General features: G+C 38.2%; 1 protein-coding gene and 2 long non-coding RNA genes across 3 annotated transcripts; 1 reads left to right on the forward strand and 2 right to left on the reverse strand.

Annotated features, from left to right (window-relative positions):
• The first annotated feature begins 569 nt into the window (after positions 1-569).
• LOC124277854 lies at positions 570-20,874 on the forward strand. The gene is made up of 3 exons (XR_006898932.1): positions 570-944; positions 9,790-9,796; positions 20,863-20,874. It is a non-coding gene; the product is annotated as an uncharacterized LOC124277854 (long non-coding RNA).
• On the reverse strand, positions 3,103-11,906 carry LOC124277852. The gene is made up of 5 exons (XM_046713569.1): positions 11,256-11,906; positions 8,741-8,807; positions 4,037-4,204; positions 3,552-3,678; positions 3,103-3,121 (listed from the first exon to the last, which is right to left on the reverse strand). Exons 1-5 carry the CDS (start codon positions 11,304-11,306, stop codon positions 3,118-3,120), a joined length of 417 nt encoding a protein of 138 aa, XP_046569525.1. The 5' UTR covers positions 11,307-11,906; the 3' UTR covers positions 3,103-3,117.
• On the reverse strand, positions 12,900-25,427 carry LOC124277853. The gene is made up of 7 exons (XR_006898931.1): positions 25,348-25,427; positions 24,084-24,361; positions 19,427-19,719; positions 18,748-18,941; positions 17,970-18,166; positions 15,913-16,084; positions 12,900-12,974 (listed from the first exon to the last, which is right to left on the reverse strand). It is a non-coding gene; the product is annotated as an uncharacterized LOC124277853 (long non-coding RNA).
• Between the last annotated feature and the right edge of the window lie 818 nt (positions 25,428-26,245).

A 26,245-nucleotide genomic window follows, 5' to 3' on the forward strand; every position in this document is an offset into this window, starting at 1 on the left:
TGTGGGCGACAATGAACTAAAATTAGATGGATGTTGTTGACACAGGTGTGTGAGGTATTCATTTCCAAAGGTCGAAGGACGTCAGAGACTCACATCTGGTGTAGATTAGGGTCAGGAAGTGCGCTATGACGTCAGAAAGCCTAGTTAAGGATGATGTTTCTAGGTCAGAGCCTCAATTGAGGTTCCGAAGCTCTTAAAATAGAAAGTCGTTGGGTACATCGATGATGCTATTAGGTGCATTATATGATGTCAGATGGGAGTGGAGACAGCGTGTGGGTGACAATGAACTAAAATTAGATGGATGTTGTTGACTCAGGTGTGTGAGGTATTCATTTCCAAAGGTCGAAGGACGTCAGAGACTCACATCTGGTGTAGATTAGGGTCAGGAAGTGCGCTATGACGTCAGAAAGCCTATTTAAGGATGATGTTTCTAGGTCAGAGCCTCCATTGAGGTTCCGAAGCTCTTAAATTTATACTACTATCAAAGTAAATCACAAATATATGATGAGCTCAATCGACCAGACTGACAGAAAGAATGGTCCTCGGCCTTCTGAAAATGTCCAAAGAGGTATGGCACATTCCTGTGCGGCACGTGCAGATTATAGAAAGTTGTTACAGACTTAAAGTGTTTGCATGTGAAGTTTGGAGTCAGCTCTTGTCTGTGTTTTAATCCTTTGCATTAGCATTTATAATTCATGATCCATCGTTAACACTTTTAAGCATAAACGTGTGGCTCTGTTGAACAATGCAAAGTTCAAAACATTTTGTTGTCGATAGTAGCACCACTATGCAGAGAAGATTAATGTCTATGGTACGTTCCAGCCTCCACTCCTCCATAAACATATTATTAAACTGATCTAGTCGGAATCGTACAGAAACTGTAATGGTTTCTTTAAATTATGGAACCGACAAGGGTTGAACTACATCATATAGCGTATATATGTGTTACATAATACTAGATGGTACATTCTTATGCTTTTCGTTACACATTGAAACAATAGAACAACACAATCTATGGGCACAATGAGTCATTACACCTGCCACGTACATGTACATGAGTGCTTATCAGTCACAAACTAAAAAGGCAAAGGCATTTGATTTTGTTGGCTATGTGTACTGTTCATGTTTGCATTTCAGAATATATGGTATTCAATTTACTATCGCTACTTTTATTTAAAACATTTCACCTGTCACGTACATGAACATTGATTAATATCCTGAGTACTCACCATTCACAAACTAAACAGCACTAGCATTTGAAAAGGTTGGCTGCATGTACTATACATGATTTCATTGAAAAACCTATGGTATTCATTTTGCTATTGCTACTTGTAGGTTTATTTAAAACTGGTTTCAACATTTATCCTCCCATAATCATGACCATCTGCATTCTGGTAAAGTGGTAAGTGCGTCATAGGTATGGTCAATGTTTCTGGAGAGTATTGCCCTGACACATAATTTACACAACCCCAATTACTGTGGCTGCTGTCGACAGTCACCATCTGACCATCGGGAATCTTGTCGTATACGTCATCTTGCTCTGGGCGGATTTGATCATTTGCGATGACTTCATCTCTGCCCCTTCTAGGGCCTCTCCTTGTGTGCTTTTCTGTAAGAAATCAGAACCTTTGGGTATGTATATGTATGTCAAAGAATGGATGCACTGTTTAATAAGTAACGTAATTAGACGATTGTTTTCTCATTTTGGACACAGTGGAGACATTGCATGATATAATCGACTTAATTTTAGCACAGTGTTTGCCCATGCTATATCTTGATGACGGGCAGATACCACTGAATGCGTGAAGCCCATTTCTGGTGTCCCCGTCGTGATATTGCTGGAATATTGCTAAAAGCTGCGTAAAACAAAACTCACTCACTCACTTTGAGAGTAACATGGTTACCCAGTATCATGACATTTTAGTCCTTCGTTCACCTTTCGCGAACCCAGTGGGACCATCACTCATTCACAGTTATTCATTTTTATTCATAAATATATGGTAATGATAGATTCGGGATCATAAAACGGAACGAGCTTTTAGCAAAGATTGCTGAACATTGTGGAAGGAGTTCGTACGTATTGAATCTCAAACATACCTTCGTCTACGGATAACCACGACGACGATCACAACAACGATGACGACAACTGCAGCAACTAGTCCTCCGACCACAGCAGCAATTGGGAACGAAGCTGTAATTAGATGTACAGTTATTAATAGTTGATATGGTCTAAATGATTCCTATCAGATACATTATATGTAATGAGTCAAAGTCAGGTTATTTATTCTTGAAACATACCTTTGTTGTAACTTCAATTTGTGGACTTGTGGTACACCCATGATTTGTGCACGTGAAAGCGTAAACACTGAAAATAACGCAGAAAAACTGTATGTATGTGTGCGTGCGTGCGTGCGTGCGTGTGTGCGTATATGTATGTATTTATGTATGCATGTATGTATGTATTTATGCATGCATGCATGCATGTATGCATGAATAAATACATGCTTGACGTTAAATGTGTTGTATTACTTGAGTTAACTAGGGGAGGGGAAAGAGAGACATAATTAGCAATAAGCAACATCCTCCGTACTTTGGACACGTTCTATGAAGCCAGATTGCAATCTCGATTTATGATGTGGTCCAACCAACATTAACATCGGTCGTACATGTGCAGGGAATGAGCCTGATGGTACAATGTGATTGCCAATGGTACGACCCTGGAGTATGACAGCGGTTTTGATGTAGATCGGCTGACGAGTCGGCCTTGTATTGCACGACGGGCTCTTCATGTTTGTGGCTTGTCGGTGCATGATTTCACAACATTCGTCACTGGCGTTTGAAAAACGTGTGACAGTGGTGAGCCTGCCATCAGAGCAAGTAACAAGTCACTACTTTACCGAATGCAGAATATGGATCTATATGCAGCCTAAAGATGTATTACTCATGAGCAAGTGTTCTGAAATGCTTAGTATTGTAAATATTCACAATACGAATATCCGATTGTCGGAGTCATCAACAACTTACATAAATGTTTCTCCTGCAGGAGTTTCCCGTTACAGAAAATGCCTGGCAGGTTTCCAGTGCAATCTTCCTCCTAGAGTAAAGGTCAAAGTGGGTTTACCTGTCAATAAAAATATGATCATTAGCATCATGTATCAATGACGTTTTGTATGTGTGTTGTTAAACATCAGAGCATTAAATCGGATGTATCGCGATGAAACAATCCAGTATGCATAATCCAAATCAGTCACTGAGCCTAAACACCAATATTTATGAAATCTGGGGAAAATGATCACCCAACTAAGTCAGTAACACTTAGCGTTCCCGAAAGGGTCTGCAGTTGCACGGACATTTGTTGACCTTTGAAAAAGCAATTTGTACATAATTGCAGAAGGCAGCTATATATGTCAATAGGAAAAACAAACATCCCAGGAGCATTTATTGATTTATATTAGTTTAGAATCCAAGATACCTTAATTATGTTTTTCATCCCGTATTAAATATTGTAACCATGTGTCAGCTGTTGCAGTAAGGATGTCACCAGTACTCACGAATATTTCCAGCAAAGCCAATCTGGCTTTGTTGCCCTGTACTCCACGTTGAAACTATATGCACTGGCCACATTCCAGTTAGCAATTTTGTTATAGTCCGCAGCAGAGGCTGTTGCGCGACGTTTTCCTGCATAATTAGTACCGAGTATTCAAACAGGAACGTCATATATGTTATTTCTAGATCAAGAAAACCGGACATTAACATTTGCAGTTGTATCATTTTTATTCACTTTAACAATTTCCGAAAAAGTTCCAATTGCTAGCATCGCCAGAAAGCTGGAATATTGCACGGTGCGGCATTAAACAAACAAACAAAGCAAATTGCTTGCGACATAGTATACACACTATTACAACGTTAAATAGTGGGGATTCTGACCACGTCCACAGTCATTATTTCACTCATTTCAGTGATATGTTTAATTGCAAATAAGAAAAAAACATCGCAATATGAGATTTGAAAGTATTTCCGTCTACAGTTTACTCACTGCGTTGTCCACAGCTTGCTCCTTTCTTACACACCATCATCCCGGTGATATTTACTTGACCGTTTGTTCGATCATTCAGACACTTCGGGCAGATGTTCAGTGTCACCGTTTCCTCTGTTTCTCCTGCTCCTTTTTTCACAGATTCCATAACTGCCGACTGCAGTGGGGCTACAAAATAGACAGTGAATGTTTAAGTAGCATTCCACCTAAGAATCATGCAGAGGTGGATAAGTCCACAATTTCATATTCACTTGAAATTTTGTCATTCTCTATATTTGGCCTTGTAAAATGTCATGTCACTCAGAAATGTGTTTGCTCTCAGTATTTTTCATTAATTAGCCGTAAAATTAGTATTCTACGAAATTGACCCAGAATCGCATGTGAAAATGTACTATTGTTCAGTTGACAATATTGTTAAAACCATCCGTGCTGTCAGAATTCTTTTACTTTGTACTGAAAGAGTAAATATAACTTCCCCTTCAGTTATATTTTTGAAGAGTTGATGGGTACAGCTCCATAGCAACAGTTGTCAGGGTAACGGGTATTCTAGCCTATGTATAAATTACTCAGTTAGATGATTTTTTAGGGACATTTATCTCAGAACAGCAAACGTTTGATGTTGCAATTGCTATTACCTTGCTAAATACAATTATCAAATTGTAATCTCAACATATAAAAGTTCGTAAAGTTTTCATTTTCATTCTTATTAAACTTAGAAAGTTTTCATACTTTGACAGAAAATCAACTAATTATTGAATATTCCACAGAAATTATTATCTAAGTATTCAAGAGGTAGTTAGGTTAGTTTCATTATTAGACAACATGCTGCATACATTCATTCTTTCGGGGGTTACTCACCAATAACATAAAAGCTAACAGATTTTCAAGTACAAAATCCCATCATAGTTATTTTTCTTAAGTACTGAAGTAAAATATGTTGAGTCATCAAAATTATACTTTTCAGTAAATGTGCAATTACCTTTCATAATAAAAATAAAGCGAGAAAGTCAGTGTTTCTATACTTTAATCAAAGATTAAATGGAATATTCCCCATCACTAACAAAACACAGACAAAGTACTTTTAAGAGAAGAAGAAGAAGAAGAGGAAGAAAGAAATGTTTATTATATAGTGTCACGCATATAAATAAAAACAATGCCCGGCCATAGAGCCTACGAGACACTTTCATAATACATACGCGCTTCAAACTAAGGTATTACTCAATAATACATTCACACTATTCTTTCTTACATTTGTCATCTGTTCAAAGCCTTCATTCATTCCTGGTAAAGTGAGTGAGTTGAGTGAGTGAGAGAGTGGGTCAATTGGTTAGTGGGTTATTAGTTGGTTAGTTTGTTGGCTGGCTGCTTGGTTGGTAAGCTGGTTAGTTAGTTTAGATACCAAGTTAGATAAATATTTGAATAAATAAGTTTAACAATAAAAAAAATCCTTTCAATTTGTCATACATCCCCATATATTACTGATTCATAATTTGTCATACTATCTTCCACACACCAATCCTACTCCGACAAACAACATATACCTATTGTACATTAGCTAAAACCAATCAAGGGGCGGTGGGTAGCCTAGTGGTTAAAGCCTTCGCGCCGAAGACCCGGGTTCGATTCCTAACATGGGCACAATCTGTGAAGCCCATTTGTGGTGTCCCCGCCGTGATATTGTTGAAATATTGCATAAAGCGGCGTAAAACCAAACTCACTCACTAAAACCATTCAAACGAATCATGCACTCATTCAAACAGACAAACAGCATATGGCCATATATTAACTATAAAACATTGTCACGAAATATTCATTCATTCCATCTCAAATATGTCATTGTCATACAGTCTTTCATACATTAACAGCTCAGTTAGCTATACCTATCCATTCACTGTAACACATATACCATATTTATCAGCCATCTATTCACAATAACCATACATACACATCTGTTCCTCATTCAACTCTGTCATCACTGTCAGACACATTTTCATACACTGTGTGTTCAGGCCTCTCAATCAAACAATGTATCTGTACATTCATTGCCAATATAGCAATCGTACTAACATCATACATAATACTGCAATAGTAGTGAAAACGAAAATGTGTTTGTGACGCCATTCTTAGTAGTGACATTGTCAGTGCTAGCTTTGTTTAATTTTCGTTACTGTACTAACTTGGGCTATACACGCCAGTGTCTTATTATCCCCGCCATGTAATGCGGGAGAATATAGTCGACGCCTCGTCCTTCTGTCCGTCCGTCCGTCCGTCCGTCCGTCCGTACGTAATCATTTTGTTTCCGGAGCATCACTCAAAACCGTTCAATGTTTTTCAACAAAACTTGGTAGATATATCAAACAGAACCTAAGGTGGTGTCTTTTTCTGTTTACAGATTTTTGTCATTTTATTTTTCTCGGTTTCCATGGAAACGTTTTGGACTTAGTCTTAAAAGGGAGGGTGGGCTTCGTTTCCGGAGCATAACTAAAAACCGTTCAATATGTTTCTGCCAAAATTGGTAGATATATCAAACAGAACTTAAGGTGGTGCCTTGTGCTGTTTACAGATTTTGGCATTTTATTTTTCTCGGTTTCCATGGAAGCGATTCGGACTTAGTCTCAAAGGGAGGGATAGGTTTGTTTCCGAGTACAAGTCGAAAACTTCTTAATATCCTTCAGCAAAACTTGGCAGATATGTGAGGCAGACCCAAAGTGGTGCCTTTTAGTATTTGCAGATTTGTGGCGTTTTATTTTTCCCCTGTTTCTATGGAAACGAGAAACTTAATCTCAAAAAGTGAGGGTGGGCTTCGTTTCCGGTGCACAACTCGAAAACCGTTCAATATCTTTTTAACAGAACTTTGCAGATATATGGAGACAGGTCCTGAAGTGGTGCCTTTGCCATTTACAGACTTTTGTGATTTATTATTATCTCGGTTTCCATGGAAACGATTCGGACTTTGTCTCAAAAGGAAGGGGTGGACTTCGTTTCCGGAGCACAACTCAAAAACTTCTTAATATTTTTCAGCAAAACTTGGCAGATATGTGAGGCAGATCCCAAAGTGGTGCCTTTTAGTATTTGCAGATTTGTGGCATTTTTATTTTTCCCGGTTTCCATGGAAACGAGAAACTTAATCTCAAAAGTGAGGGGTGGGCTTCGTTTCCGGTGCACAACTCGAAAACCGTTCAATATCTTTTAACAGAACTTGGCAGATATATGAGACAGGTCTTGAAGTGGTGCCTTTTGCCATTTACAGACTTTTGTGATTTATTATTATCTCGGTTTCCATGGAAACGATTCGGACTTAGTCTCAAAAGGGAGGGGTGGACTTCGTTTCCGGAGCACAACTCGAAAACTTCTTAATATCTTTCAGCAAAACTTGGCAGATATGTGAGGCAGACCCCAAAGTGGTGCCTTTTAGTATTTGCAGATTTGTGGCGTTTTATTTTCCCCTGTTTCTATGGAAACGAGAAACTTAATCTCAAAAGTGAGGGGTGGGCTTCGTTTCCGGTGCACAACTCGAAAACCGTTCAATATCTTTTTAACAGAACTTTGCAGATATATGAGACAGGTCCTGAAGTGGTGCCTTTTGCCATTTACAGACTTTTGTGATTTATTATTATCTCGGTTTCCATGGAAACGATTCGGACTTTGTCTCAAAAGGAAGGGGTGGACTTCGTTTCCGGGCACAACTCAAAAACTTCTTAATATCTTTCAGCAAAACTTGGCAGATATGTGAGGCAGATCTTGAAGTGGTGCCTTTTGCTGTTTACAGATTTGTGGCATTTTTATTTTTCCCGGTTTCCATGGAAACAATTTAAACTTAGTCTAAACAGTGGGCAACCAAGCTTGACTTTAATAACTGTCAGATGATTTGTTCTTTTAAATATGTGGAGGCCGGGGAATATGTCATCTTCTGATGACTCTTGTATTGGGTGATACATGTCAAAGAATTCTATTTGCGTAGATCGATGTTCATCGTGTCGGTCACTAGATCTGGTAGAGGACATGTAGCTTGAATATTGCAGATTTGGTCGTTAGAGAACTAACAAATAAATAAAATGATATCATATGGCTAGAAAAGTTTACTCACTTCTTGCAAAATATACACACACCGCTGACGAATAGCACAAATTTTAAACACCTCTATTCCAATGACATCAGTCACTGTTTTAAATATAGTCATTAACACTTCCGTTTCTACACAATTGTCTGGTTTTGGAAATCATATGCCCAATGCAGAACACATTTTCGTCAGTTACAAAGAAACAAATACTCAAATTATTATTGATTGCAAAATGCTAAATTTCAATTTTAATATAACTGGAATTTAAAACCATGTGAATTAGATGCAATTGGGACCCCTCACAAGAGATCATACTCGTGTAATTATTTCGTGAGGCGTATTGTGTGACTTGGAAACTCAATATCATCAAATCATAGGTGAAGACTGGTGAATTCCACTGGACACATGTCAAGTGGTAGCAGCAGAGTTCAAATTTGAGTTAATACATTACAGAGCGCATTCAAAACCGTACAGGTTACACTGTACGTAAAGATTTGTTATGACTGGAAATGGTTTCGTCACTGTTATTAACCAACTACAGGTCTGCTGAGTGTTATAAATAATAACGACGCATCACAGCAGTTAATACTAAGTATCCAGTAAATCACCCAGTCGAAATGTTAGTCAAGTAATTCAATACTTACCGCCTCCCACTATGTCTTTGCTTACACTGACTACAGAGCCTGCAAACCCTCTGTTGTAGAGAAGTACCTAATTACGGAGAAAATATCTAGAATAAGTATCATTTCAGATTCTTTGTGACGATAACAGTGATGTAATAATATATAATGACGTAAGGGACTCGAGAAAACTTGTCACGCATAATACAATGCCGCCTTCGAGTCACTCATCTCTCGGAAACGGTTACGGTAAACAATGTTCTCAATTTAACCGTTGGGACATTACGTCATGTTTCATCCAAACTGGATGGCTTAGATCGACGCTTATGTTCAGTGAGTCGTGTTGCTCTCGTCCAGATTTGACTATCCGAAGACCGCTCAAAGGATGCTGGCATCTCGCTTGACTGTCGGCAGTAAATGCCGAGATTAATGTCAAGCCTACCAAAGAAAACTTTCCCACTGTGCAGAAAAACGCAGAAAAGCCCATTAATCGTGGAAATAGCAACATAAACACATTACCTGGCTACTGAAACAGTAAAACGGCAACGAAAACTATGAAACTTTTTTATATCAGCGAACTTTGACCTCTACTGCGCATGCGCATTACGATCTCGGCTTCTTTCCAATTTCCGAGCAACCGTGAATCGCCTCGCGTAGAAAAGTATTAAATATGTCGAAATAATTGCTGTCAATCGTTTCATACGAATGAAAAGTAAACTAAACAAGTGTACATATAAAGTATCATTATGATAAATGCTAAATAACACAACAGAAATACTTTAAAAGGAATGCAACTTTTGTCCAAGCTTGGAAAATGTCAACATGCGGTCGAGACTTCCTCTTCAATGTGCGCATGCGCAAAATCGAAGTTGCGGGCTCCTCGTTTTTACTGTTTCAGTAGCGAGGTATTACATTTATGTTGCTATTTCCACGATTAATGTGGGCTTTTCTGCGTTTTTCTGCCCAGTGGGGAAGTTTTTCTTTGGTAGGCCTGAATGTAGTCAGTTGGATCATGGCCTGTATATCGGCATGGGTGACGCATGTTTAAAAAGATATCACAGCAGCCCACGTAGATATATGGTCAACAGTTTACAAAGGCGGCCGTTGTGCAGTTACCATTGATATTCAAATAATTTTCACGTGGTAATTAGGACAAAAGTTTGAAGGCAGAAACAAATCTGATATAATGCATTATTTGAAACTGTCGCAAAACACACCAGGCGAATTTGCGTTACATAATTTGCTGGTGTACGGGAGCACAATTTTATGTCATTTTTCTTGACCCGTTTTAACAACCAGAGTATATTTCTCGAAAGCTGATTGAGATAGCTAATGAACAACGGCAGACGATAGCGCAAGAGTCTGTGGAGTCATTAATTTCCTGCAGGCTGAGCAATTTCTTTAAACTGAGGGAGGGACCAAATGTATTAAAAAGCCCTTACATTTATCTATGATAACAAAATAAGAGGCCTAAATTTGGAAACATTTTGTTTATTAAACAGAAAAAAAAAATTATGAGGTTTCCCGCGCATCTGTTAGGGGAGATAACTTCTGTGGATAGCGGTTGGAGGACCACCTGGATTCCGAAATAGGTTTTAGGAAAAAGGCAATCAAGTGAAGGACTTATTCGTAAGGAGTTTGTGTTTGAACAATAGTTACTTGTCCAGAATGAATTACTGTCAGATGTAACGAGTGGTGCTGACGTTGTTCTATTTAGATGTCTTACGGTTTAGGTGTGATCTGGGATCTTCCAGAACTGCAACCAATCTTACTACTTTGTACAATATATAAATTTCTGGAGTGAGTGAGTATGGTTTAACGCCACTTTGAGTAATATTCTAGGAATATCAAGGCGGGGCACACCAGAAATGTGCTTCACATATTGTACCCATGTGGGTAAACGAACCCGGGTCTTCGGCGTGACGAGCGAACGCTTTAACCACTAAGCTACCCCACCGCACCCTAATTTTCTGGAAGATTTTTGAGGCTATACAATGGGGTAAGCACACGCCGCTGTCATCTTATGTGCAGTGAAAACCAGCACGCGGTTGTCTACATATCACCTTTTTCAGCCTCGACTTTCAGGCCTGTTTCGGAAGCTTGAGCACTGTTGTGGCTAGATTAATTTCACCATCATATCATTTATTATGTCGCTGTTGCTTTGCGCAATCAACGTTTGTTTTCTGCGTGGCTGCATGGGGAAGAACTAATGTGATTGATGAAAACCAACACATGAAATTTTAGATTAATTGGTACATTTTGTCTCAGGAATACATACTTACTGATGACGTCGACACAGGACAGAGGACAAACGACAACCAGGTAATAGTATACGCTCACTTGACTTACATTTCAGGGGCTATCTTACACCTCACGACTTGATATTGTCTTGATGGCCATGTTGGAAATTGTGATGGTGCACCAGTCTCACTCGGCTCGGATTCTTCATTATTTACAGTTTCATAGATTGAAACTTCCTTATGAACATATTAATCACATTCATAATAAGTATAGTGATATGCCTCGTGTCTCAACTCACCTCGAAAACATACTTGAATTCTGTGGTAACGTTCACCTTCTTATTCCACATGCAGTCGCCGTTATTGGTGAAGTTCTCATTCTTGCTTATAGGATTATATGTCGACTGTTGCTGGTTACAAAAAAAACAACAGGTGGAAGCATATTTGTAATGAGCTCGTATGGACAGTAATGACACTCGAACAAGCTTACACTAGCATATATGATAAATTAGTGGTACGTAATAGTATCCCTGACGAATTAATGAAGACGTTTTAACGTGCCCCAGTCAATCATAACACATGTGATCAGCAATGGGCAGTGACTCTCGCAGATAGGATTATGCACAGTGTGATAAAACGTCAATAAAACAGCTTATAACTTCACTGACTGCAACGTTAGTCCATTTTGACCCTCTTACTAATACGGCTAAGTCAGATGAAAACTGAGCGAGTGAGTGAGTTTAGTTTTAAGCCGCTTTTAACAATATTGCAGCAATATCACGGTGGGGGACATCAGAGATGGGCTTCATACAGATGAACATAAAGATGAAAAATAATTCCATATTGAAAGTTTAATATTACTGAGTCACTAAATACATTACTTCTGTATGTATAAGTGTTCACGGAATAAATGTGTTCACAGATTAAAAACAACAATCCAAAACTCAAAAGTCAGTAAGGAAAGTGTCACATCCAGGAGAAGCTAATATTTTATTTAACTTTGAATAATTCCACTTTCCCCGCATATCACCTGAAACAATCCACCTGATCGTAGTTAGAAACAATGCAGACTGCAGCCAAAGCCTCGTATGAAGAGAGATTGCTCAAATAATTCAACTTACGCCTGTGAAACAACGCAGATTGAGGTTAACAACTCCATTTCTGCCCCTTCTGTTTGGGACACTCCACGACACCTGTACCCTGGCCAAACACATAATCAGTGATGTCCCTCGACTTCAATCCAAACACAACCCGCTCCATTCCAGGACATAAAAGAGAACGGCCTGAAGACAACTCAGCCAACTGGAACAGAAAAAGAGTCACAGCCAAACAGGCGTCACATCTGTAAAGCAAACGCATCCAACAACTGACCGCAAAAGTATGACATATATATATATATATATATATATATATATATATATATATATATATACATATATATATATATATATATATATATATATATATATATATATATATATATATATATATATATATATATATATATATATATATATATATATATATATATATATATATATATATATATATATATATATATATATATATACATACATATATATATATATACATATATATATATATATATATATATATACATATATATATATATATATATATATATATATATATATATATATATATATATATATATATATATATATATATATATATATATATATATATATATATATATATGAGAGAGAGAGAGAGAGAGAGAGAGAGAGAGAGAGAGAGAGAGAGAGAGAGAGAGAGAGAGAGAGAGAGAGAGAGAGAGAGAGAGAGAGAGAGAGAGAGAGAGAGAGAGAGAGAGAGAGAGAGAGAGATAATGATCTTATTGATCTTAGATCTTGTACCTGATCTTATCGTCATCAGGTCATCTTCAGGCTGCTTAGGATAATGGCTGAAGCACCAATGCGTGTTTCCAGCTACTATATCAAACTTGTAAAACCAATAGCTGGAGAGATTGCCAATGGTGTACGTCTGGATTCCCCACCCTGAAATATACAATTCCTAACTGCACTCTTCTGTAAAGATAACAGAACATTACTATAATGTATCACAATATCATGTATCACAATCCCCACATGGGTACAATTTGTGAAGCTCATTTCTGGTGCCCCCCGCCGTGATATTGCTGGAAGATTGCTAAAGGCGACGTAAAACCATACCCAGTAAGTCAGCCATGTATCACAATAGTAACACAAAGCTGGCAGTGACAAAAGTTCGGAGAATGTTGCCTCTTTTACTCTTTAATAAGAGTGTCATATAAAAGTAATGTTTAACATTTAGAAAATGTAAATGCATTTTCCACCATTTATGGATTAAATCTCAACATAGCTACATTTGTATTTCCATAACATGCCTTTTTAACATAAATGTGAAAAAGTTGTCAGTTGTAACATTGTAACATTTCTGTTGTCCGAAAGAAAGGTCTAGTCAAGTCCTGAGTTATCTGTCCTGCCCAAATTCACCTGTCTGTCTCTGCCCTCCTTTCCATGATATGGAATGAATCTGAGTGGGTAAAATGATCTAGGATACGATCTACGATTGAGTCTACGATACAAAACAATTTCAAACCACATTTAACTGGCTTCATTGGCATGTACTGGATAAAAGAGCATGAGTGGGAGAAGCATTCCAATAAGAGCACGAATTGTCATCGAATCCGTGTCTCTCCAGTTTCCTTTCCTAGCTTGGAAAAGTCGCTCCCCTTCAGCATTGGTATGCTTGACTATCTGGTCGACGACAGACTGAAAAAGGTAAAGATTAAAGGCATCCACGTCCTGTGCGACATGGTCACAATCAATGCTTTTCTACAAAGGACCTGAGAGGATGTTGTGTGATTGGGGCCGCGATATTGATGATCAGAACTGTTCCATCTTTATCTTAGTTACATACTGCTCACCGCTTGTGTTGGTAGAAAGAACAGAACACTATTAGAACTGTCACTGCTGTTGCTAACACCTTCTTCAGAGGAAAGTTCGAACTCAGTTTGTGATCCACTGTCAGAATGTACTGCATCAGTACCACCAACATCATCATCGCGAAAATAGGTTCAATCTCAAACTTGCTCGACGGTTCATTTGTGACAGATATTTGCTTTTCGAAATCAATGGTAATCATTTCCGAATAATTAAATTGAAACTTTTTCAAAGCAATCAGTATTGCAATTTCAGGAATACACTGAATACTGAACATTTATATCGAGAAATATAGATTTAGCATACCATCAGAGTGGACTCCGAGGCTCCACTTGATGGGACACGGGTTAAGAATTAATTACAACAATGAAAGTATTCATGAAGTGATATTACCAGAACCGCAAATACCATTTAAAAAAGGTAAATTATTATGTCTGGTAATGATATATCTCAGATTTCATATTTCACTGACTAAGTTATTTATTACCTGAAAACTGAAGGGATATTGTGCAGTTGTTTTCACTGTGCGTGATAATGAGGTTCTTGAACGCATTAATCAACAACAAAAACATCTGTCAGTTTGGCTGTACCTCTTTATTGAAAATCCCTTGTAATGATAGACAGCTTCTCTTCGATCCTCCGATAGGTGTCGCATCGCGCAGCTCAGCCAGATTAGTGCTGAACAAAAGTAAAACTTATCGAAATGTTACTCCATAACATACAAATTTGTATTCTGTGAAGAAACAACAGATCCATATGTCTATGCTTTCGATGTTGGAGTTTTGTTTCCTTTACAAAGTGGCTATTGAGTGCTAGAGGTACTACCCCTATCTTTAGGAGGTTTTGTCATCTTTGCAGTCAGGTGGTCGGTCTCTTGAAGGACATTTACGTGCTGACATTGAAATGTGTGCAAGTCTCTACATCCAATTTGTTTCCAGCGCGAGTCCAGCTTCCGTGCTCGAACTTTATTATCCGATACCTATGGGTTTACAAATAAATTACGAAGCCTCTCTGCATTTCAACTTTTATGGCAAGAGTTTGAGCATCATTATCACGTCGACTAAAGATTTCAGTTAGTCCAAGGTGTCATCTGTCAAGGCAGAGGTTCAATGACAGTTTCACTTTCATCGAAAACGGCATTCGTACACATTGTCTCATGATTGTTATTATCCGACGCGCCTTTTGGATAGTGTTTCTATTTCCTAATACATACCATATTTGGAGCTGACTGCATTTCAAGCATAAAATTTGCAATAATTGACGCAGAGAAGTTTTGCCCCCTTTCTCCCTAAACAAGAGAGAATAATTAGACAAACCTTGGCCAAAACCTAGCGTGGTGACATCACATGATACCGAGAGGGAGCTGTTTCTTCTGGAAAATGTTTATCAAAGTTACTTTTATCGAAATGACAGAATACGGCGAACAGTGCAGAACGTTGTAAAACAAGTACCAGGAATACCAGCAAGCCATTTGTTTTCGTGTAAGCCCGATAGGTTGCTTTGTATTTAGTTAGAATTGGGGGTTTGCCCAACTTTTTTGCAAATATCATGGGTAAACCCGGGTAAAGTATAGCGAGTACTTGACGGGTTGATACACGAGCCGGTTTTGGCCTAAAACTCCTCAATCGATAACAAAATTGTTGTCAAGACTGATTATTATATGAGTAGTTATGGAGACCCGTGTTCAATATTCAACACATGGGTACAAATCATGACGCCACTTTCTTGTGTCCCCCCGTCGTGATATTGATGGAATATTACTAAAAGCGGCGTTAATTAAACTCTCCTACTTCAAAACCAAGTGTGAAGGCATAGCATGTTCAAAAAATCTATATTGACTTTCAGGATATTGGAGTCATGTAAAGATATATAGATCATTTACGTTTTATCGATTTTTATGGTATCTATAAGGGTATCCTGTATATGATCATACAGTTATGTGTGAAAACGCCAATTGGTCAAGACCATTCCTTAAGATCAAACCATAAAAGTGTAAAATAAACAAACACACCTGAAAGTGCTATGAGCTTCAGAGTGTCGTAACCCTCGCTGTCTTCCTGTTTTTCATACACAGTTATGTTGTAATGAGTGACACCCAGGTCGGGGTTGCGGAGAATGCCATGTCAGAGTTATCTCGCTTGATGACCTGCTCTGTGCCTTGAAGTTCGTAGTGTAACTAGCGCCTGAAATGCAGACCATATGTATTTACATGTACTGTAGTATTCCAGCAAGTTAACAATATCTTGAAAACCGTAGTTCCTTCCATATTCTGGCATGCACGGGAATATTTCGGGACATTAGAGACAATGTGAGTGTGAAAATGTGTTCGAGATGAATTTTGATATTATCAGGGCATCCTGCAGGTCCAGTTAACATATCCCTTGGGTTCAACATCATACCACAAAGGAAATACCGAGGAAAACTACAATACAAATATTTCCTTAAAATTATTGTAACGCAAACAGGACACTTGATCACATAAAATGAACCCCACTTGTACTTAATCTAAAAAAGTTTTTAGGAATCATTTTGGATGTTTATCGTAAATTATCCATATATTTACTAAAACGAAAATTCTATAGGCATCTTTACAATGCAAATGGAAATGTTAGTTTTGATACAAAACATATGTTGAGCTTTAGGAAAGTAAAAGCTTTTCAAACCGACAACGCCAGAGAAAAATCACTATCGAACATCGATAAAGCATGAATAACAGGGTCAGCTACAAGAAAGTTGAAAAGCAGAGTCTGTCTCACCTCATATGGATGATGATGTCCCCATTGATTCATAACCAATATCCAAGTCTTAAATCTATTGTTCAACTAGAATATATGTATATCTAAGTCGATAAGTGTAATTTTACGTTTACACAAGTTACTTACTTAGGTAAAATATGTAGCTGTGTAACTAATTAACGTTATAATAGTTCAGGGAAAAGGTACTTTATTACACTATAGGTGGGGCTAGAGCGAACTGTACATGTATGTCTTTTTCAGTTCATGACTAACTGACGGGCTCTTCCGGTGACGTGTCTGCACTCCTACTTTAATATGTACATTGCCGTGAAAACAAATGATAAACAGTTTGAAGACGGTTTACGTTCGAGTTAAATATCTTCACAGTATAATGTTGGTTACGTCTGTGTTTATCGTAAACCATATGGTGCAGTGTGGACGTCGCATTGCTACTACCAACGTAAGTTTAGAACAGTAAATCCTGATGTGAAGTTGACTAGTCCACGACGTTCCACGTGAAAAACCTCATTTGGTTTTTTAAATAACATTTAGCGGTCTTAAATCAACGATAAAGGATCGCAAAATTAAAAACAGTAGCTTTATCTTCATTCTAGCACGACTGATCAGCATTTTACACCGACTCCTTGCCGACAAGGCATGAAAGGGCCTTTTTCCTGGAAATTGCTTGGAACCTCCAGTTGAAGGACAGGTTGTGTAATGAACAAAATAACACGTTTTCAACAACATAAATGCTTATTCCAGGAACCACTATGCTTGAATTTGTAACAAATAGCATAAATAGATTACCAAAAGATACAGTTTGTACTGTGAACAAGAACAATTTTGATTTTTTTTCTCAAGCGAATTATTTATCTCCCCTACTGTAGGACAAACGCCGCTAACTTTATTCACGTAAGTAATTATTGGTAACCACGCTGCTATTCCAAATTTGGAAAAGCCCTGACCTGATCAAGGCCAGGTTTGAATTATGGCGGAATACTGTCGCTTTTGCGCTGCTGACGAATTTTCCCGCTTCGAAGTTTATTCAGTGGGATTATGCTCAAGAAATTCTTCTTCAAGCCATTCGCTTTTTACTTCAAAAACATCAAAGATGCTGCCAAAGTAGAAATCGCCGATGTCCGACATGTTTGTTTACATACAAAAGGGTCAACGAGTTCACTGTATGCCTACGCGGTCAGTCGGTCGCTTTAATGTATTAGCGGTCCTTAAACTGCCATTTAAATACGGTTTTGATGAGCTCTCAGCCAGTCAGAATCGAGTATCACACAATGTTGTGCTAGAATAGGTAATATTATTACAATATTTGTCTCACCTTCCTCGGGTGTCTGTAGATTAATGTGGTCGGTTGTTCCTGGCCTCTTCTTCATTAACAGCTACAACGTCTATGGCGTAGGTTGTATCTGGGTTCAGGCCTGTAATGTTGTGCTGTATGACGTGTGCGGCGTTTTCAATGTCAGCCTGGGCTATCACCACAGTCATGGTTGTGTCACATTTGGTCTACATCTTTATCTGTGAAAAGACAATACGAACATAGCTTATATATCAGAGTTTACCAGAGTCAAGATGTGTTGTCAACGTTGTACAATTTGTTGTATTTGTGTCTATTGCAGCTGGGTGTTTGATCCACGCAGAATGGTTTAGATAGCATCATTAATAGACATGCACTTGCATTTCACACTTGACTGTTACTTGAGGGGATGTCGGTCAAGAAGCATCACATCTTAACCTTCAGACAAGGAGGGGTGCATATTCTCACTTGAGACCGTTCTACAAAGATTTTTATTATCTTTAGGCTCAGGTCCTTAGTATATAAACTATGAATGAACAGACAGTTCTATATAGCATACTTACAAAGTTTGCCATTTCTCTACTACATTCAGTGCAGTTGATGTGCATCTGGTCCGACCATCACAAATGGTGTTCACACTATCAAACCTCCATGTACCATTACACATGATCTACTAAGGCAGTTGTGTTTTATTATTAGACAAGCACACATATTCTATGAATTACATGACATGTATCTGTGACGTGATTGACTGCTGTAAATAAAGTACGAATAAACATATATTTCGATATTGCATACTTACAAAGATTAGCATATATCTGTTACATTCAGTGCAGTTGATGGTGACCCGTTTCACACAGACTGAAGGACTACCCGTCCTTACGTCGACAATGTATTCATAGATCTGCCCGTTCGGGTTGAGTGGTCTGCTCCATTCCACAGCCACAGAGCGGGACGTGTTGTCAAACGACTTCAGATTGGTAACTCTTCCGGCAGCTGAAGACATGATCAACCTGCACTTGCTATATTATAATATTCTAAACTATAAGCTGGACTATTTACGATGTAAATATGTTTCAATTTCCAAAGTTGTTATTGGCGTCAATAAACGTAGATCAAAATTTGCTTGACGGAAATGGTTTCTCTCACACGACACAGACCAGTGTCCGTATATTATCATAATGTTTGTTCTTAAAATAGAGTTTCTATTTGGCACATAACACACATGAAATCACTAGGGCATTGATATATACTATGTGCCAAAAGTTTGAAAAGTCATATGAGGTGTACGACGGGTGAATGATTATTAAGTGTTATTTGCATATGATCCTTTTACAACACAGACCATTATACTATATCATTATGTCATATAACAAACTATTCGTGTCAGTTATAGTTCAATAACATACGGTTCAACATCTATGTACAGTTCTATTTACATCATTCACAGATTCTAAATGTTGAGGTTTTACTTTACTCACGAGTTGACTGTACTCGTATCACGGTGGTATAGGGTAAACTCTGGAGGTTCCCACCTGTGTTAGTATGGTCAGGTTGTACGATGCAGCTGGGACAACAACAGTGAAGACGACAGAGATGAGACCCTGTCCAGTGTTGACAGGTTGATGTTGTTGGTTGTATGTATCTCGATACCGTCCTCTGAGTGTCACAATGTACATGGTGGCATCCCCAACAGCCTTGGCGAACACAACGGTGATGTCTGGAGCGGTCAAGTTGGTTTTGGTCATGTCTAGGCCCGTGACAGAAGCCGGCGCTGAAATGGTGGCACCAATGTGATATCATGGTGGCAGTATTCTTGAGATAACATTTTTTCGCATCAGTAGCTTTATGGTAAATAACAGACGAAAAATGCATGTCCCAAACAGATCAAGATTTATGTGGATCTTGATATAACGATACAATATGTTCTAAGATCAGTTAATCATGCTTTATATCACGCATGTATCACAAACGCTTTAGAACAATCTTTCCGTAACCCATACTCTCTACTCTCCACCACGAGTTTAACACTCATCCGCTCACTACAGGTCTATATAATCCATATGTTTACCGATCAGCGCGTAAAATCCCGTCCGCCTGTTGGCGACCCCAACATTCACAACAGGTGACAAGTGACAAAACGATTAATTTCAGTAAATTATATTTCCTTGATATTTGCATTTACCACGTCACCGCCATCGGTGCAACACAAATGCAGACAGAATTGTGACGTGACATGCAAGCGACGTTAAATAAAAACGTATTACATGACATTCGTACAAAACGGCTATCAGATGATAATATATTTTTACGACTTTAACGAGTAAAGCATTGGTTTCGGTATAGCTGTTTCAGGGCCCCACATAAATCACTTTACAGGTCCATGTAGAAATGATTTCAGTAGTCCATGGGTGTGACACAAGGTTAAGGTATTTAGTTTTAAAGGAATAAATTTCCATTAAAAATACATAGTCGTGCCGGTGAGACACCAGGTTCATGATTCAATTGTATCAACATACATTTTGATTGTCCTGATTTTCGTTATAAAACAATTTTGCACGTATGCTCATGTTTTGTCATACTTTGACGTAAACATGCTCCCGTTCAAATGCACAAACACAATTATCTGGTCCTCATGATAAAATATCCAATCTTAGTACTTAGAACACGTGGGTGTATTTTTCGCAATGTGTTTTGGCATGGCGTAAAATGTGTAAGCAAGCATTCATCAGCTTGGGCATATTCCTTATATCAATTAACGAGAGAAGTAATATTTCCAACCTCATACCGGTACCCGGTCACGGTGTTCGTTGATACATATATTTTTTCTCCCTCATGAAGAATAAACGAATGTCTTTATTTCCTCTAGATAAGTCCGAAGATCCTCAAAATATGTTTATGTAATTTCATAATTAAGTAACAAAATACTCATCAGACACTCACGCACGTATAGGTAATTATGAAAACATTTTCCCCAGTATATACAGGCTATACACTGCGAGAGATATTGGTAAAATTATTACCATATACTCATTAACAATATCCTTTAGTTTATACGGATACTTTGAGAATTCTGCAATCCCATGTTAGTTCATCAATAACGTGGTTATCGGCCCCAGGAAAGAATGCAAGCATGTCATGCTCTTCCATTATCTCTATTCTAATATACATTTCAACATCAAGATTACCCATTAGAACTGAAAAGAATATCTCTCTCTCTGAAAGTACATATTAATCCACTGTTGAGGATGACATTGTGATGGTAAACATTAAAGTACTGTCGGAAATAGAAAAAACTGTTTTAGGCTGTTACTCTGTATCACTAAAATTTATACAACTGCAAATAGCATATAAGTCGAAATAACCCACTTCGGCCTAACTTGGCATTCAGTGGGATGCGTAATACGATATCCAGAAAAGCATGTTTACTCGTAAAATCGGGCAAAACTTAGAAAAAATACGAATAGCTGCTGAAAAACAACAGATCAGACTTTAGGTGCAATTAGGTCGCTCAGCCAGGTATGACAACGGACCGTCGACTCACGCATGTGCTGCCTACAGGCACAAGGGGTCATCTCAAAAGATATTTTGTGCTTTTTCATGTGTGTTGACTGTGTCTCATCTATTGATTAACATCTTACCTGTCTTTCTTAAATAAAGTTTATGTTGAGATATGTAAAAGAGTATGATACATGATAACCATAGAAACCCATCGTATTAAATGTCTCAAAATATATAGGTGGCATGACCACCCGATCGCGAAGATCGACAGGACTGGATATTAATTGTAAATGTTTTTGACATGCCGTGTACTTTTCACCAGTATAATTGCCCTAAAGGATTATCTTATCTTAGCTGATATCTCTATCCTCCAGCCCGACCTCCTAAACGATCGTCTGGCGACACCCGTCCAGATTTTGCGTTTGAGACGAACCCTCCTATCTGTTTCTTGTTATATAGTGACAGTGAGGCTCCATGGTAGCTACATCCTTAATAGTTTCAGCATGAAAGTTATTATTTTACGCCAGCTATCGTTTATAATGAATCTACGTCTAATTTCAAATTGGGCATTTAAAAGTGTCCTTTTGTAATACAATATCGTCGCACACTAATTTGCATAAAGCCATGGTCTGTTCCAAATAAATCGTTTTGGACTCAGTGAAAAACCGCATTGCTCATTTCTGCACTAATCTCTCCTATGTAAAGTCCTTTTCTACGTTTCCTATGTCCCTACCACTGAGACTGTAGTTAGGCCGAACTTAGTTTAACAGATATTTCACATTTGCACATATCAACTATATAAATTGTAGAGAAAAATTGAGAAAATACAGTTTTATCTATTTCCGACAGTACTTTAGCAAAGGTATTATATTTTGTACATTCTTTTTGTTAATTTGCTCCCTGATCCAATCCTTATTACATACTGCAATTCTTCTGTCAATTCTGGATATATAACAATGCCATGCTGTATAACACATGAGGTGTAAGTGCTGTATGGATTCTAAAATACAGAGACAGGTCAGCTCTGCAAAATATGTTTCCATTCTTCCTGGTGGGTACATATTTCATTTACAAAGTCTTTCTCCTTTCATCCTGTGCAGATGTAGTGACATACACGACGAAGCAGCTTATTTTCTTTAGCTGTTGATAGCAGCATTCCAGATAAACTCTTTAAGTTATTGTTAGAAAACAGAGTGAGTGAGTTTATTTTACCCCGCACTCAGCACTATTCAAGCTATATGGCGGCGGTCTGTAAATAATCGAGTCTGGACCAGACAATCCAGTGATCAACAGCATGAGCATCAATCTGCGCAATTGGAACCGATGACATGTGTCAACCAAGTCAGCGAGCCTCACCACCCGAGGCCGTTAGTCGCCTCTTTACTACAAGTATGGGTTACTGAAGATTCATTCTAACCCGGACCTTCACGGGTCGGAAAAACAGAGTGACGCAAACACAGAAAATAGCTAAAATATTGGGGCCCATTAGATGTTACAGAGACGCCTATTATTGTCTCTGCATTGACGTTATATGTGATATATAGAGAATTCACCCAAGTGTTTTCTGATATCAAATATATCAACACGAGTTGATTAAAGTTATAAATTTATGAGGTATCTCGAGGATAGTTTTACTTTAATCAACAAGTGTTGATATATTTGATATATGAAGACACGAGGGTGAGATTTTATTTATCACCCAAAATCATTCTTCATCAGTAATCAGTAAATGAATGAATTTATCTGAACACAAACCCGCCAATCGGCGTCTTGAGCAGTGATCTCAGAGAGGTCATAGCATTGTGACGTCATCAGCTTTATGACATGATAGCATTGTGGTGACATCAACTTCGTAACGTCATAGCATTGTCAGCTATGTTCTTAGTGATGTCAAATCATTGTGAGGCCATTAACTGACGGTAGTATGACAATTCACTTGTTGTTATATCTACAATGTAGATATCGTTTGATCTTACACAAGCGAATCTACTGTGGGAGCCAGTTTTGGATGATAGATTCAGGGGGGTTACATTTATATCTTTGCACACAGTCAACAGGTCAGTTGGCACAAGGTAATTTTAAATATACCCTTTATCGTTACGTACCTATAGTTTCCTTTTTCCGTTCAGTAATTTACATTTGGTATCTTTCCCACTTTGTGAGAAGAAAATCCGTCTTGTGGTTAAGATCGGGCTGAGATTGGTTTTTGTTTCAGTCATTGCTTATACACACGCTTTGTAATTGTAATGCCTTCCTCGTAAAGCCATTTTCACACTTGTGCCAGATTCACGCCACAACATGCATAAGTGGGCTTTTTGAAATGACTCCGAATAAGAACTATAGGATTGTGTTTTGAGATCATTGCTTGAGAGTTAATGTGGTACTTTCAATTTATTGTTTGCTACATTTCATTAAGTTGTGGTCAATTACCATTTAAATTTTATGCTGGTGTACACATACATACATACGTACGTACGTACGTACATACATACATACATACATACATACATACATACACACACACACACACACACACACATACATACATACACACATACATACATACACACATACATTAATAACGTCATCGTTGTCAACCACTGCAATTGAACAGAAGAACTGCCAAGTGTACAGTACTTGTTCGCTTTGGTGCTGCAGATACAGCATCAGTCATCTCATCTCGTCCTTGCAGATAGGTAATCTTTGTCTTCACGTTCACAGTGTATACTGTCCCCGGCATCAGACCTGTGATGGGCGTCCTGATGTCTCTGCCGACAAGGATTGGAGTAATGCCCCTGGTGTAACCGCGACCTTGTACCCGGTGACGACGGCGTTAGAAGGAGCTGTCCATGTTGCTGTCATGGTGGTCGTGCTTTGTACGACGGCCGTCACAGTGGTAGGACGAAGTTGGTTGACTGAATTTACATGAACAGGAACGGAACCCATCAATACACAGGAAAATATCTTTCATGAACAGGAACTTGATGGATTTCATCACTGTAGATTCAGTAGGGGAGACCGTCGGACAAGCATGCATGTTTTCAGAATTATCACACGTAGTTGTGACGGTGGAGATTTCATACATGATAGACCATATTTAATATAAAGTATACCACTCTCATCAGCATCGGTAACAAATCCTTTGACCCATTTCCTACAGATAATATAAACTTGTGTAATGGAGACAATCAAACAAATTGTGTAGCTGTGACAATTAAGCAAAATAAGTCAGTGACGTTTTACAAATATATATAATTTTTGATATGTCTCTGATATCATGGGATTTCCACAACAAAAGTCGCCATTACGCAATTCGGTCATTGTGAGGGTTTAACCTTATTCAAACGACCCTAGTATTTCAGACTGACGGTGCGTCTGGAGTCGTGGTTATCACTTTGCGTGGTTTTCAAATCATAGATTTTCAGATGTTCAGACGGAGGTCAGTTGAACAGGGTACATCCATATATAACTAGTTCATGCTCATGTACGTATTAGAGAAAATTGCAATGTAAGTTCATGTAAGTACTGACTGACATTGCTTGATGTTCGACTAAGACAGAAACTTCCGATTATGTGCAATAAAATGACATCACCGGAAATATGTTGAAGTGCGAGCCTGAAATACCCATTTCGGGACCATGACGCTAAAGGGTTTGAAGAATAAACATGAACAATAATAACTTTATCCACAGGTCAACATGGAGGGTACATCACCCCATGACAGTGGAATGATCGGTGGACAATGCATTTATCTAACCAAGCTGCATATTGCCGGTGCATTATACATGCATACTCTTATAAGATTCGGTCAGGATACCACTCTGAGGAATTAAAAATGAGCCAGTCACAATCCAAATTTCACGTGTAAGGTAAGATAGACATCCATATTAACCACTCTTACTGCTGACACAGATTGTGTTTCGGAAGAATCCCGGGTCACAGCGACATCTACCACTGTAACAGTTGGCACTGGCATCGTAAACGCAAAACCAGGTTGTGAGCAGCTTCCGTTGTAGCCTATCCCTGAAAAACAATGAATACGGTTCAAGTCTGCAGAGATAGCCTATAATACGTCGCACGTGTGGCAACATGAAAGAGAAGATAATCTGTTGTGAACATTCGTTCAACATGTGATATTGGTGATGTATATATCTGAGTATCAATATTTCTGGAAGACAAAGGACTCAAGATGTTTGTGAAACCAATACGTAGTCAGTCTAAATATTGAAAAATCAGTTCTTAAGGTTTATTAGTAACCACATATATGTACACATTCAAACCTACATCCGATATATATTGTCTCATTAATAATTTGATTTTATCCCCCGTGTTTGTAGCATGTAAAGGTTTCTAGCAACACGACATTATACCATGGCTGAAGTTGACACAATATCCAGATGTAGTATAGGCAGCTAATAGTTTGAGCGCCTTACTCAAGAGTTGATGTCCATAATTTCCTTATTGTGTCTTGAACCACACTACCGTGTTTGTTCAGGCGAATTACGATCCAAGATTTGGCTCGCCAAGCGGACCAATAAAATTGAAATCTAACTCGAAAACTAATCAAGCACGCAATGCTCAATGAAACACTGATCCTTAATAACATAATAACATAACATCAGACTTGAGCCTTTGCATAATTTATGCCCTAAAAATAAAAAGTTGTTTAACAAGAGCTATCGCCAGAAATATTGACACAGCCTCACTTTTGTGTTACGAGGAGGAGTGCAAAGAGAACGTTCACCCGGAGTGTTAGTGCCTCAAATCTGCAAAAAACTTAAAAAGAGACATTTCCAAAT

The sequence above is a fragment of the Haliotis rubra genome, unplaced genomic scaffold, assembly GCF_003918875.1.
Source record: "Haliotis rubra isolate DU_JTF1 unplaced genomic scaffold, ASM391887v1 Scf2288, whole genome shotgun sequence".
Taxonomy (NCBI): Eukaryota; Metazoa; Mollusca; class Gastropoda; order Lepetellida; family Haliotidae; genus Haliotis; species Haliotis rubra.

Coding starts and splice junctions, on each gene's coding strand:
- LOC124277852 (XM_046713569.1), bottom strand. CDS start 11,306: ATGTGGAATAAGAAGGTGAACGTTACCACAGAATTCAAGTATGTTTTC. Junction 8,808..11,255: donor AATTCAAGTATGTTTTCGAG/GTGAGTTGAGAC, acceptor CTCCGTAATTAG/GTACTTCTCTACAACAGAGG. Junction 4,205..8,740: donor CAAAGACATAGTGGGAGGCG/GTAAGTATTGAA, acceptor TCTATTTTGTAG/CCCCACTGCAGTCGGCAGTT.